Source organism: Nanorana parkeri, unplaced genomic scaffold, assembly GCF_000935625.1.
Source record: "Nanorana parkeri isolate BGI_ZX_2015 unplaced genomic scaffold, ASM93562v1 scaffold231, whole genome shotgun sequence".
Classification (NCBI taxonomy): Eukaryota; Metazoa; Chordata; class Amphibia; order Anura; family Dicroglossidae; genus Nanorana; species Nanorana parkeri.
In genome coordinates, this window is record NW_017306499.1 from 594,565 (window position 1) to 610,431 (window position 15,867).

General features: G+C 42.3%; 1 protein-coding gene across 1 annotated transcript in view; it reads left to right on the forward strand.

The window, feature by feature from the left end:
* Positions 1 to 15,867, forward strand: part of ARHGEF3 (Rho guanine nucleotide exchange factor 3) — a 261,754-nt gene that overhangs the window by 64,127 nt on the left and 181,760 nt on the right. The window contains exon 2 of the mRNA XM_018556283.1: positions 3,050 to 3,116. Coding sequence (XP_018411785.1) covers positions 3,050 to 3,116 — 67 coding nt within the window. The remainder of the gene's footprint in view (positions 1 to 3,049; positions 3,117 to 15,867) is intronic.

The window sequence follows — 15,867 nt, forward strand, 5'->3', positions numbered from 1 at the left end:
AAAAAAATAATAATAATTTAAGAAATAATACATATTTATTAAAATATACTAATCAAATCACGATGATATTATTAAAATTAAACACATTATAGATGGGTTAAAAACAAAATTGAATACACGTAGTTGAGGCTACATAAATGGACCCTATTTGACCTGCTCCACAGTGAGCACAAGCACATTGAACAGGATAATAGCTAATACTGTAGGTAGCTCATGCATACAAGATATTAGTACTGAAAAAAAGAGAAAAACTTCCACAAAACAGAATTCTATGCCCACAGTTACCCACCACTAATCCAGGGAAACGCAAAAAAACCCTATAAAGCATGGTTCAATTTGCTCCAACAGGGGAAAAAAATTCCTTCCTGATCCCATCAGGCAATTGAATATTCCCATTGACAAGGCACGTGGCACAGAAAGCTGTACTGCTGAACCAAATATTGTGGAGTCATTTTACTGGCTGCACAGTGGAGCAGGGTTGTGAATAGCAAAGGCATGCCGGACAGACCCAAAATTCATTTGGCAAGTACATAGTTTACATATATCTGTATTTAGCTGTATTCCTCAAAAGACACGCTTATTCAGAATATGTGTTTAATGCCAAAAAATTACATTAGTTCCCTTCAAGAAGTTTGGCTTTTTCTTTATTCCGTGAAAGGATCCCCCTGTGTTTACAGTTTTAGTTTTGCGAAAGACAAAAAGTGGCAGCGAATATGAAATTGAAGTGTAAACAGCCAGACAGCAGGCTACAATTTAAAATGTAAACATCTCCATTAGGTCAGTGACTTTCCAGGTGGTCCCATCAATCTCAGAGCTGATTGCCCGCTTCATGCAGGCTCCTTCTATGGAAAGTGGCCTTCTTCATGGCAGCGTGTCATTGACATCATCTCGCATTCACTTACTGAGGTCTGAATTCCTCTCTATGTCACTGACCAGGGTCACTGTGCATTAATCACATCTACAGATTTCTTACCTGTATTTGGTAGGGTGCTGACATATCCTAATTCCTCCAGCAGTCTGTGCATTGGGATCTTCTGTGTCTCTTTGTTTCCTCTCCAACTCAGGATGGGGCAGCCTGTAAAGCCTGTCAAATGGAAATTTGTACTGGCAGTGAACAAATTCTGTACCCCTCTTATCTTAAAAGCCAGCTGCACTTCTTATAGAGAAGCACATTGGCTTAGAGGTGAACAATTCTGCCTTGCTGCACCTTGCTGGTTTGAATCCTAGTCAGGGCTTTGTCAGCATGGAGTTTGCATGTTCTCCCTGTGCTTGTGTGGGTTTCCTCCTACACTCCAAAGACATGCTGGTAGGTTAACTGGATTTTGTCTAAATTGTCCCTAGTATGTAAGATAGGGACTGACCATAAACTGCTCCAATTTGGTCCTGTTGACCCAGCTAAAATTTGAGCAGTGCATGGCCCCACCGATACCTTTCTATTCAACAAAAGTCAATATTTCAGTTGACTTTATTAAAGAATCCAAGTCGAAAAATGTCAGCCAAACAGTGCCTGTAGCCAATTAGTTTCCGTCACTGTTCATGTACTCCATAGCCAAAATACAATAGCCAGAATGGGAGAAAAATAAATATCTAATAGACCCCAAAAGCAAGGTAATCTGTAGAAGTTTTTGTCTTTACTGTCATCCACAATGCTCTAGGAAGGGACCACTCTCCCACATTTGGGCTCTCCAGTATTGTACATAATGGAATATCATACTTGGTTCAGAGTGACATCATCATTGGGCATAGGAATACCCATAGCAATTGGGCAAACTTTTGGACAAACAATTGGAATGCCAAATATAAGAAGCCGGGATATTATTATTATTATACAGGATTTATATAGCGCCAACAGTTTGCGCAGTGCTTTACAATATAAGGAAGACATTACAATCACAATATAATTCAAGACCAGATGGTAACGAGCAGTGGCATCACAACGGGGGTGTGGGGGTTGTGGCCTGCACCCAGGTGACACCATTGGAGGGGTGACACCGAAATGACTGACAGTCATTTTGATGTCACCCTCTCTAAAAAGTCATGGACCGAGAGCCCCACAGTGTCAGATGAGAGGACGGGTGAAAATCCCCGCTTCTCTCTGCCAGCTTCCACCACCAAGATGGCCACCGGCAGGCGTCAATTAGACAGCCGAGCATGCGCAATTAAGTTATCACGCACTTGCGTGGTGATGTCACGCGCATGCGCGATGACGTCACAAAAGGGGTGACACCTGGCCACGGGACGCCCCTGATAACGAGGACCTGCCCGTGAGGGTTTACAATCTAAAGGATATGATTCAACTTGCAAAAATTGAACAATTTTGGGAGGATTGTCCTTTAATTGTCCCCATTTAGTACAGACAAGGTGGCCCAATAAAATATTAGAGCGTGTGACCTTTTAGTTGCCCAGGCAGTGTATTAATGCAGTTAAATAATTAATCCAGCTTTGTGAGTTGACCCTAGCTATTTTTCCAGTCATGGAGATTTCTGAATCCTGTCAGCTCACTTTTATTGGGATTTTGGGTGCAGTAGGACATTGTGTAAAAAAAAAAAGAAAAAAAAAAGTGGATAGCCTTTAATTCACCCATATAAAGAGCCAGGAAAATATATGTAGTGTAAAAGTGTTACATTAGTAGTTGTTGTTCATGGATGACTAAGAACTGTAAGAGTAACCTCTCTGTGCATGAATTAAGTAGCAAATGAACCTTGAGGTGTTGACACTGTGCTATGTTTACCTTTTGGTGAGAAGTGCCATCTTAAGTGCAGTCATTTAGGATCTACAGAGCTATCTGTTACCCCGGCCTTGCATTCTGGGATCCGTCTGGGAGTAAGTATTGGATGTCAGTTAAGCACCATTACCGGCTCATCCATTTTCTGCCTCGTGTTTACAAAACCAAAAGATTCAGCTTCTAATATTAAGTGGACGGAAATCCAGATGTTTTGATATTTGCAGTAGCCATATGAAGTGTGAATGTGTATTAGGTGAGTGACTGTGAGCTTTGCCTGGGGGCTTCACACTAAACATTGTACCCTTCTCATGTCTCTTCTTGTAGGACAACATGGCAGCCAACAAATTCCTTTTCCCTCTTTGCTACTCCTAAAGGCTGGAACTTCAAAGGGGTAAGATTTATTTTTTCATTTTCAATATGGAGCCAATGCATGCAAATGCAAGAGCTAAATAGTAACACGCACAGCTACAATCCCAGTGACATTATCTAGACTATAGCTTTCCTTTTAGAGTGGGTAAATGTATCCTGTGAAGGGTGATGGTGTGATCCCAAGTGCATGCTAAGTATGCAGAAACTGAATATGTACAGGGTTACTCACAAAAGGGTGAAGAGTTTGGAGGAGGCAGGAGAAGTGAACAATCTAGGACAACATAGCTGATTTGGAAACATTCACCAATTCAGCTTTTTTTCCAAGTCAGCTTTGTTGTCCTAGATTGTTCACTTCTCCTGCCTTCTCCAAACCCTTCACCCTTTTGTGAATAACATATATTTATTTATACATTTAGTGTTAACATATATATATAGAGCCATTTTTTAAAAAAATTGGATCGAGTAAGAGATGGCTATAACCACAGTAAGTTTTTTGGCCATCTGTGTCTGATTAGGGGTATCTCCCTTCACTTCCTGCCCTATGGACTCAACAGGAAGTGAAAGGATATACTGTAGTTCCAAGTACCATGTAAACGAATCTCTGGAACATATGTCCCCATCGAAGATATCCCCTCTATTCCTGTTTTAGATTTACACATAACTTTTGCAGTGACATTGGTGATCAGGACAATTACAGAGAGTGAATCTCCCTAACATGGCAGGGACCCTAACTTCTCACCAATCTATGCAAATCTGGAAAAAAAAGTTTTCCTTTCAATTATACTTTAATGCTTGTACAACATGAATATTTTGCACATCACTTTAAATACTATGTCTTATGCATAAAGTTGAAAAGAAAGCATGTTCACAGAAGTAAATCAAAATCCCAAAAATACGGGTTAAAGCAGCTCTGGATTAAAAAGAAAAAGGTCTCCCTGCAAAGAAAAGAGGGAAAATGTATGTAAACAAAATAAATAAAAATAAAACAATTGTGAAAAGAATATGAAAAAGTTAGAACCTTCATTCTCTTAGGCTGGGTTCACACCTGGGCGTACCATAGGGGGGTTTTTTCTGCTCGTTTTTTCGTTCAGTGAAACCCGCGTTCGACGCTCGTTTTTATACCTCCCTGGCGGTATGATTTATTTTTTATTTTTCCTTTATTTTTTTTATTTTATTTTTTTAACTTTCAAACTTCCCGCCGGTTCCGCCCCCCTGCGAGGCGGCCGCTCGCAAGGCACGGAACCAGGAAGTCAGCAGCGGCCGGAGGACACAGCAGGGATCGCGGACAAGGTAAGTCCTACGCTGTATTCCTGAGTGCGGCTCGGGGTTACCGCTTTGTTAACCCCGAGCCACACTCAGGAATACCAATGGATACACGCCGAAAAAACGCCCCAATGAAGCTCCTGTACTTGTTTGGGCATAGGGCGTTTTTCAGTGCATTTCCACAGGCTAAAATACGCCCAGGTGGGAACCATGCCCAAAGGGTTTCATGGGATTTCACTTGCTGCGCGTTTTTCAGTGCTTCGATCAGCGCTGAAAAACGCCCAGGTGTGAACCCAGCCTTAAAGAGCTTCAGTGGCTGAAACATTTTCAGTATCTGACACAACACACTTCCAGGTAGGTCAGATGCCTGGCACCTGCTGCACTCTTTGGTTGTGCCCACCATCCCCATATGTCACTACATGGTCGAAGAGATGTAGAGGTTGGCAGGTAAAGCTGAAACGGGGACCTTGGGAACGCTGATGCTTGAATACCTGAACGGTAAACTGTTGATTGGCTGCAGTCACTGTTCTTCTGACAATTTTGTGCCAATATCCTTTGATATTACTGTCGACCTTCAGGGCAATCCACAGCTCGAATTTTGCCCGCTTCACAGGAATAGGATGAAATTGAAGCCATGTATGGCCGGCTTAATTGTAGCTTGCCTCAATTCTCAATTGCACAGAAAGGTGACACCAACTGTTTTTCACGTTGTTTATTTTTCGCCTCTGTTCTTAACATTGCATCAGTAACCCCCCACAACTTATCCACATTCTGCAGCCCCCACAATCCCCTTGGCTTACTTCAGCTTCCACTATATCCCCCTTCCAAGCTGTTCTTTTCCCAGTATCATTTGCTGTCTAAAGGCTACGTGATGACTCCACAGTGACACGACAATCCCGTCCGAAAGACAAGCAAAATAGTCTCAGGAGACCTTGCAGTACCAAGAAATTGAATGGTGGCTTAGTGATTAACAACTTGGGTTTGATTTCAATTAAGGGCAATACCTGTGTATCTTTAAGTGTTGAATCCATATGTTCTGGTTTTCGTTTAACACTTTAAAGCATGGGTTTACTGGCACCAATGCAAAACACTCTGCAAAGAACTGCGAAGCATAGAAATGAATTGAAAAATCAACTGGACTGTTAGTAGAATAAATAAACCTGTAACTCATCATTTTGAATAAAACATCCACCAAAGCTGCAGTGGTCAGTGTCCACAGTGGGGCAGTGTTGAGCTAGCATCTGCTTTTCAGTGTAGTTGGTACCTGGTCAGTATATTATCCACCCAAGATAATAAAGTTTATAAAAAATGATGCCGTCTTTATTTAATTTTGTGAAAGGGTTAACCTTCAATCAAACATTACTTTTAATAGATGAAAGTTAATTGCATAACAATATTTGCTTGCCATATGTTCTATGGTGTTAAATTTCGGTTGCTTGAGGGAGATTGGGCAGATGCAGCTTTTCACATGGTAAAGCAGACTAGATATCACCTTTACACAGCAGTGTATTCGGGGGGAGAATATTAGCCCAACTGATCTGATTATGTAGGGTTTGTTTATTCTTACAAGTATACTTGCAGCCCCAGTACACACATGACACTCCTGGATGGCCTTGGTTGGTCTTGAAAGTGGAAAGTTTGCCAGATGTAAGATGTTAATCGCCTGATCTGGCTGTTTTCTGTAATCTCATGTATACAGCAGTGACAGACACCCAAAGGCTGACCACTCCTGGGGGAAGAGATCGAATGGGCAGAATCACTATACTTTCCCCTGAGATAAGCTGTCACTGGTTGATGTCTGCCCATACTCCCTCCCTGTTTCTCCCCTCTCCATGAAGTGAACATACTAAGGTGAGCCATGGGTACATGGTTATATCACACTTGTATAGTTGATGTGTGCCTGAGCCGTGTGTACACAGTTAAATAACACTTGAATAATTTATGTCTATGGGATGTGTCTCTGAGACATGCGTACATGATTATAAAACACTTGCATAATTGATATATCTCTGGGATGTGTCTCTGAGCCATGTGTACATGGTTATATAACACCTGTATAACTGATGTGTCTCTGTGATGTGTCCCTGAGCCATGTGTACACTGTTATATAACACCTGGATAGTTGATGTGTCTCTTGGATGTGTCTCTGAGCCATGTGTACATGGTTATATAACACCTGGATAACAGATGTGTCTCTGGGATGTGTCTCTGAGCCATGCGTACACGGTTATATAACACCTGGATAACTGATGTGTCTCTGAAAGGTCAGAGGCCTGTATATCCAAATAAAGGGTCATTTCCCTTTAGAAAGGATCATGCATTTTTAAGATGCTGAAAAGGTAAAGAAGTTGTAAAGTCCCAGCATATACTATCCTGGTATAACATAAGCATTGTAATAGGAATACATACTATAGTATAGAAAAACCCCTTTTATGTAGTGAGTGCTGACTTCTGTCTGTCCATCACTTCCCACAATATCCTGGATTCCCAGTGTGCTTTGATTCTCTTTCCCTGCTGCTTGATGTGACACAATCTCAAGTTCTCAAGATTACATATCCCATCATGCATTGCTCCCAGCAAGAAATGATGATGTTACATTGTTCAGATGTTGAGTTGTAATGCAGAAGGCAGACTCTGTGAGAGTTGCTACACAAGGAAGTACATATCCACAGGGCTGAGTGAAACTGTGTCAGTGCATTGAGGAAGTACATCCTATAGACATCTTCAATAAGTAAGTTTGTAAGTTCACAAACTTCTACATCAATATGGATATTAAAGGAGGACTATGGGGTCAGTGTTTTTCCCCATAGTTCTCCTTAGGGTAACGGGAGGGCACAAACTAGCGTCCTCCCGTTACCCTAAGCTCAGTATACCGCGAGCTACAGCTCGCGGTATACTGAGACGCCGCAGCCGGAGCGGATACCGATGTAGATGACGGGATCCGCCCAGCTGCGTGAGTGACAGCTGGCTCTGCCTATCTAGAGGCAGAGCCAGCTGTACCCGCCCCATTCCCCCGTCCGTTCCGCCAGTCAGCGCTGGCAGATCGGAGCGGGGAGAGGGGAATCCAGCCCCTCCCCCTGTCACGGCAGAGAGCCGTGACAGGATCGAGAGGTGAGCGAACCTGATATGTGTTCGCTCACCTCCCGATCTACTGAGCCGACCTGTGACAGTCTCATTGTCACAGGTTGGCTAGAACTATGAGGTGAGTGGAAATCACTCACCTCATATTTCTATTTAAGAGTGGGATATACAGGTGAAACTCGAATAATTAGAATATCGTGCAAAGTTCATTTATTTCACTAATGCAACTTAAAAGGTGAAACTAATATATGAGATCGACTCATTACATGCAAAGCAAGGTAGTTCAAGCCTTTTGCACGATATTCTAATTATTCGTGTTTCACCTGTAAATGATACAAATTCTATATAGAAATACATTTTATTTTTAGCTTTTGACCATAAATACCCTTTAACTCATGCCCCCCTACCCCGCCCACCCCTCCAATATCTCATATAGAGGTTCCACTGTTGAGATTTCTGATACTGAGTTCGCCATTCTGCACACCTACCATCACCTTTAAGAAGGGGTCCCCCTCTCCGTGCTGAATATTTAATTTACAGTATTTCATATTACAGGAATACTGAATGCTAAAGTGGCTGGAAACACCCACAAATCCAAGCAGAGCAAGCAGCTGGAGCTACGTGGCCCACAAGACATCAGCTACAATCAAAATATATTTTTAGGATGGTCCTAATGATGATCCTGGATGATCCTTGAGGGCTTGTTCACACCAGAGCGGGAGCTGCATACAAGTGATCTCTGCAACATCGCCGAGATCACTTGTACAAAACAAGTGGCAGCTTTCCCACTGTACATTTAGCTGTGCTCGCCCAAAGCAGGGCTAAATGTAGAAAACAACTATCCGCCCGGCGCGTGGAACTGCATGTCACGGGCGTCGGGAGATAGGAATTCCACATCCCTGCTGCCCCTCTACTCCCTGCTGCCCAGAGGCTGGGCCTTGGTTGGCCTTGTGGGCAATCCGGCCCTGGGGAGGGGGCGTGGCGGTGCATTGAAGTCAATGGCACCGCAGCCACTGCCCCCGCCCGTAGTGTGATTGGACGCATGGCAAAACATTGCCTGTGTTCCGTTCCACTGCAAACGCAAAAAATAGAGCATGCAGCATTGTTTGTGTTTGCAGTGGAATGAAACACAGTCAATGTTTTGACACGCGTCCGATCCCCCTGCGTGTAGGAGGGCGTGGCTGCGGTGCCATTGACTTCAATGCACCGCCACGGCCCCTCCCGCCCCAGAACACAGGGAGAAGTTTTGAGAGCAATTGTGGTGCGTTCTGGAATGCAACGCAATTGGTGTGAACAAGCCCTGAATAATTTTTTTTGTAGCATTTCACAAACAGGAAAGGACAGTAACAGTTGAAATGTATCTAAAGCCCAGACGTTTTTGTAGTTTTGGAGGTTGAGGAGGTAAAAAATCAGTGACAGTCTGGGTCCTGTTGAGGAGATTTTCCTTTACATTCTTGGAAACACAACAGGAAATCTTTGCAAAGTATAGAGAAATCCCTTCTTAGTTGTCACCAAAACAGGTGTCCCCATTGGAAGATTTCACCTACCGTTTCGGTGACAGCTTTAGTATGTTGGACTTTCCATCTCTTTGCTGATCATCGCCAGTGATCACCAAGACAATTAGAAAGGGTGAATCTTATCAGCAGGGAAGCAGTAATAAAAATATGACAGACATTCCAACCCTTCAACACTCTTTTCAAAACTACAAAGTAAGAATTGGGATTTTGGATAAAGTTTAAAGTCCAACTAATCTTTTATTTAAATGATAAAAATATATTCAACGTACATCAAAACAAAAGGTGTGCAGAGGCTTGTTTTCTTTAGCAAGCATCCATGGCCTGAATAGTCGCAAAGCCTGTGCCCTGCCAGCACATGAAGGACAATTGCTTCCACAGTGAGCAAATGTCCTTCTCTGGAGCATGCTGGCAGGGAACAGGCTTTTCTACTGATGCTGTGGCTGCTTGGCGAAGAAAATGAACTGTAAGGCTTTTAACACCTTTTGTTTTGATGCAACTTGAATATATTTAGCTGTTTTAAACTGAGATTTGGCTTTAACAGTAACTATACATTGCCATTCAGTATATTCATAACCTGTTTTATAAACCTGTACATTCCATGTATTAAACAATATACTGTTCAGAGGTAATATATGAGGATAAGCACGCACTACACAAGTGTACAGTGCGGGATAAGGATTCATACTGACAGCAGACAGTTGATGTTGCCTGGGGTGAGCTGATTAGCAGAGCACATCCACTGGCTCAACTGCTGGATGCCGAACACTCTGCAGGAGCACTTAACTTGTTGTAGGAAGGAAATACATTCTGATAAAGCACTTCACCTCATTATCTATCTATGTCACATTTTTTACCGTTACCCTGCATACCATTTACATATCAATGACACTGAATATTACAAAGGACAAAATGAAATAGATATTTTTGCAGATTTTTCTCTGGAAACCGTTTTCTTTGGTTTCCATGTTCATCAGTTTCACAAAACTTGTGCTTTGTGTCTGTCTATCCAAAACTTAATTTTTTAAAAACTTTTGGATAGAGTTTGGAAGGGTTTAAAAGAGAACTATGGGGTAAGTGTTTTCCCCATAGTTCTCTTCAGGGTCACGGGTGGACATATACTAACGTCCTACGGTGACACAAAGCTCAGTATATCGCGAGCTACAGCCCGCAGTATACTGAGAGCGCCGCTGCCAGGACGGATCCCAACATTACTGTTGAGATCCACCCAGCTGGGTGAGTGACATGTACCCGCCCCCTCTCCCGTCTGTTCCTCCAGTCAATGCTGGAGGATCGGAGAGGGGAGGGGGGAACCCCTGCCGGGAGCCATGACTGACAGTCACCACTGCAGGGAGATGATCGAGAAGTGAGCGAGCGACGGTAAGTGTTCACTCGCGTCCCGATCTATTGAGCCGACGTGTGTCAGTTTATTTGTCGCACATCGGCTCGAACTATGACGATGAGTGATTTTCACTCACCTCATAGTTCTCCTTTGAATCCCCGGTTAGGCCTTTATTGTGTTAGATGTTGGGATTGAAGTGCCACACCAATTAAAGTAGTCTAGATACAACTTTATTCAATTAGGGTCAGGAAGGTGTTCAAGTAAAGTATCCAATACATTTCAGGGGTTCAAAACACACACCCTTCATCAAGGCTAAGACAAAACATATCTCTTTCTCTGTTACAGATTTTCCCTCACTTCCTGTCTGGTGAAAGGTTGTTCCCAGAACAGTAAGTGAGGGAGATTCTCTTTTATAGAGCCCCAAAAAGTTTTAAAACCTGAAAGGCATATAAAACTTTCTCCATTCTATCCAAAATGAAACAAAAATGTTTTTGGTAGAGGTACACTTAAAGGGGATGTTTTTTAAATCTTTGACCACACACTGGGTGAATATTTTTTAAACCGCATTCCTGCCACTAGATGGAGCAGAGGAATTGCTCCTCTGCTCCATCTAGTGGTGGCGATGCCATACTAACCGAATTTGCCCAGCATAAGCTTTGCGGTAGTAATGAGCTCAGATTTGGACCAAAACCAGTCCTAACCTGAGCTCCTCCGAACACAGAAGGATCTCCTCCAAACTCCCCCTGTTGCTGCCCAATCACCTGCGGCAGTGGAATTCCCCACCTGTAGCTGCATGTAAGTGAAGGGGTGGCATACAGTGACTTAATTGACCTCATATTGTTACGTGGCTATATGAGATAAATAACATTTACCTAATTTAAGGTAAATTACATCAACACAAGCATGCCGTCCTGCAGATGACTATAATAAAGAGGCGGAATGCTTGGGGGAATGTCCCGACTTGCAACTGATTGGGTAGGAGGCCCATGTATTTTTTATGTTCGAAGGAGCTTAGGTTCGGACCAGGTTCGGTCCAAACGTGAGCTCATCCCTGCTGGTTTAGATTTAAAGTATTAAGAATTAAAATCTACAGCCAAATGTTTTGTTTTTTTAATAGAAACTATGTGAGGTTTAAATGCTGTCTATATCCCATTTGTGGGATTTCTCCTCACTGTGCTCTGTCTAGGACCCATTATCTTGGCAAGAAACAAGGGAACATCTCCCCAATAGGGACACAAAAAGCAATCAAAACATATTAGAGATTCTAACCTTTCCCTTTTTGCCTTAATACAAAATATATTTATTTCTGTATTTGTGCCCACTGGAGAGATTTATCTTTGACAGCCGGCCTAAGATTAGGTTAAAGTTACAAGTCAGGACATTTAGGGCACTTAAGGGAGATGAAAGCTAATACATAGCACTATGGAACCTACCATACAGGGTCTGGTTCATACATTTTTCACTTGGAACAGGTTCAATATTTTAAATATTTAGACAATGCCAATATTTTCCCCAAGCGTTTTATTAAGTGTGTGGAACCATTAACATAGTTTCATAGCCTCTGGCCTTCAAGTAGCTTACAATCTATGTCCCTATCACACTCATACTGTCACAATATCCGGAAATCCGTGCCGGATTTTCGCTTTGCTCCCTGTTTCTGGGCTGTCAGCCTATGGTGTCTCACAAGGCTGCAGCCAATCTGCTCTCCTTCTCCCCTATTTAGGACTTCCTCACTTGTTGCTCTTGGTGCGAGCAACAAGTCTTATGCCTTGTTCCGTACCCCTTGTGTCTCTGACTACCCCTGGGATCCTATTCCCTGCGCTTGCTATTGGATCCCTGTGCCTTTTGGCTTCCCTCTACCAGCTGGTATCCCTGTTTGGCGTTATCCCCTGCTTTGCTCCTTGCACCCCTACTATAGTATTTCAGTGGTTCCTTTAGTATATTGTTGCAGGCCTTAATTGCCTTCACCTGTGCGCCTCTCCAAACTGCCTTCATTGCCTTACTTCTACTGTGTTTTCCCTCTCCAGTCTTTGTCTGTTTGCTTCCTCCTATTTACTGCTTGTTGTACTTCTACTCCGTCACTTACCTTCCAGTGTATCTTCCTTTGCTTTGCTGTCACCCCTTTATTTCTGTGCTCCTCTCTTACCTGGTGGCTGTGTTGGATTCATCCTTGTCTGCACACCCCTGTGTGCATACATCCCTTTTGTGCTTCTTTGTGTACTTTTCTCTCTGTTATCCTGCTTCTTTGTATGCATGTGCCACGCACATCTCGTTTACTTTTGTACGTTGCACCTTCCTGCTCCTAGGTGTGCCTCTAAGCTGCTTACCCTTCCCTGGTGTCCTTGCTTATCTATTCTCTTCAGTATACTCTGCTGTTCTGCTGTGCGTTTGCACTTTTTGCTTGAGACTTTCTCTCTCCCTCTTCCTGTCTTTACTCCTCCTTGGTTACAAGTTTCTTCCCTACCTGTTTGTATCCAGTTCCCCGCTGCTTCAACTAGTCCCTTGCGTCTGTGTGGGTGCGCCAGAGGGCCGCAACCTGGAAGGTGTCCAGCAGCCAATCATCCTCACCACTAGAGGCTCTGTCGAATACCTGGCCCTTCTTAGATTCTGCGCCTCTAGTGCGTCCTCAGAACGCACAGACCATTCGTTCCTCTCTCCCTGTGACCTACATCCCCGATATCCCGCCTCTTTGTGACTCCTACCAACTCCGCAAACACAGGAGCTCACGTGCCCTGGTCCCTAGACCGTGACACATACAAGCACACACTTGCGCACTCTAGGGACAATATTTTGTCAAATGCCAATTTACCTTTGTTTTAATATTGTGGGAGTAAACTGGAGCATCTGGTGGACCTGCAGAGAACATGCAAACCTGCAGAGATCATGCAAACTCCATGCATTCAACAAGCTCAACATGCTAACTACTTAGTGAATATGCTACCCATAATTTAAAAATGAAGTAAGCATATTAAATAAAGAACATTAGGTAGAAAATACATCTTGACCCATGCTTTATCATCAATTCATTCCTAAACCTTGATCAGTAAATTACATTATATATCAATTGTTGCAAATATCTATCCTACGTCAAATTTACATATCGTTCTTCTTTATATTATTTTACTCTGTTCTTGAAAATTGGAAAGGAAAACTAAAAATAATGCTTATGTCAAGTCAAAACCCCCAAAATAAAAACATGTGCAGACCAAATCTGTAATACAGGGTGACCGACGTAAGTCTGACGTTTTTAGAACAGGTAGTACACAGTAAGTGGTGATGGGAGGGGGACAAGCTAGGTGTCTTTTTCCCCCCCCCCACTGGAATGCCAATTCAGTCACAATGAAGTAGTGGACATTATAAAATTGTTTGCTTATAGTAACAGTGAAATGGTTAAAGAGCCTGCAAATACAGAAAAATGCCTGTTGGTCTGCCAGAAATGCACTCAGCTCCTAAGTCCTGTTGTGGCCTGACAACACACAGCTTTTTTTGTGGACTGAGTGGTGTCAGCCCTGCCCAGTTTCTTCTGCTAAACTATTCAACCACTTTTACGCTCAGATGTTCACAACATTTTAGTTCTTATCTTGGACTAATTATTCTGTAGTCCCATATAAGAACTAGATGGGCTTTTTGGGATGGCACAGGAAGTGTACAGAGGGCACAGGACAGCTCTAAAGGTCTGACAAGATCAACAGGATTTTTTGCAATTATCAAACAGATATAACCAATGCTTCTAATGGAATAATAAACAGGCCAAAAGGGAGCAAATATGAAAATATAATTGTTAGGGTTTACATACATTTTTAGTAAACTATTTCCATTTCCCTTAGTACATCTGTATTTGAAAAACCAGAATGAATTAGTTTTTAATTCAATAGATTGGTAAATAAAGAAGGACACTGGCATGTAGGTACATTTTTGTAAATATCACAAGGACTGAAATGTGCTCTGTTATGTACAGAATTACTTTTATTGTCCAATTTAAATGAACCAAGCTTGGAAACAGCTGCCAAAAATGATTCAAATAAGATATCTTTTATTAAATATCCACAATGGCCTTCTTATTGAAACAGTTGCCAGGGCAACTAAATCATTCTGCCGAAATCACGCTTTTAAAACGTAAAAAAAGAATGAATTGCCTGGCCTTGCACTGTTCAGCTCACGTTGTTGTACACAGGAACGGTCAGTAGACTGGACGTTTTCAACCAGCTCTTTAGTCCTTCAAAAAACAAAGCCTAGTTGTTAATACTATAGGCGCAAAAGCAGAATAGTTGTATACTTCCACACTTACATGCAACTACCTGGTGACCTTGACATAAAATATCCTTGTTCAGGCACTTCCTGGTATTGGGTGAAAACACTCTGTCCTCAAATCCCAAACTTATGCAAATGGGACTTGTCAGGTGGTGTCTTAATTAGAGGTGCACCGGAATAAAAATTTCAAAACCGAAATGGAAAAAAATGTCAGGCCGAAAATAAAAAATGTTTCTTATTTTAACTTTTTCAGATTTTTAAAAATCTTTTATTTTTATTTATTTTTTATAAACTTTTATTTTTTTAATATTTTTATTTATTTATTAATTTTTATAAAATATTTTTATTTTTTACTTTACTTTTAGGGTCTTCGGGGGAAATATTCGGGGTCTAAACAGACCCCTGATGTTTCCCTTTTAAAATAGAAAAAGAGATTGAGGACACAGAGTCCTCAATCTCTTTTCTGCAGCCAGTGTTCCTGTTCATTTATAACTTGTGGACATAGTATGTTTACTATATTCACAACAATGAATGAACAGGAAGTGATGTAGATCACTTCTCATTCATTCATAATTGAGGCTATAGTAAACATACTCTATCCTCAATTTTGTACAAACACTCAGTGATCACTGATCGCTGAGTATTTGTACCTCGCTCTCCATCCTGACATGCTGTCACAGGAGGCTGGGCGGTGCGGGAGGAGAGCTCAGCCTCCTGTGACAGCAATGGCTGTCTCCGCCCATACGGCTGCTCTCCTGATCTGTGACAGGAGGCTGAATGGTGCGGGGAGGAGAGACGCCAGCCGCTCACAACGCTCTCCTCCCGCAGCGCTCGGCCTCCTGTGACACAGAGCAGCGACCAGCAGGGAGGAGAGAAATCATGGATGCACTGCTATTTATGCCAAAAAATTGCACTTTCGGGTATTTTGCCAAAAGTGCCATTTTCAGCTGATATGTTTCGGGTGCCGATATATCGGTGCATCCCTAGTCTTAATGGATTCACACAACATACTTATTTTTATATAAAATATTTTGTTTTCACATAGGGGTGAAGGATAAAATATATTTAGACCTTTGGAGGAATAGCATGTCTTATAAATAGGAACAATAGAATACAGGTAGGTCGATTGATACTGTATATGGGCATAGAAAAATGCAATATGAGTGAGGAGGATTTATAGTATTGGTACCAATGTATTTTTCAGGCTGTTGGTTGGACTCCCAGACTGTTTTGACTCCTTTCCGACCTGTGGCCATTTATGGATACCATGCTTAGGGAGTCCTGGTGGTATATGCACATTAGTGTAATTAGTGCACGACCAA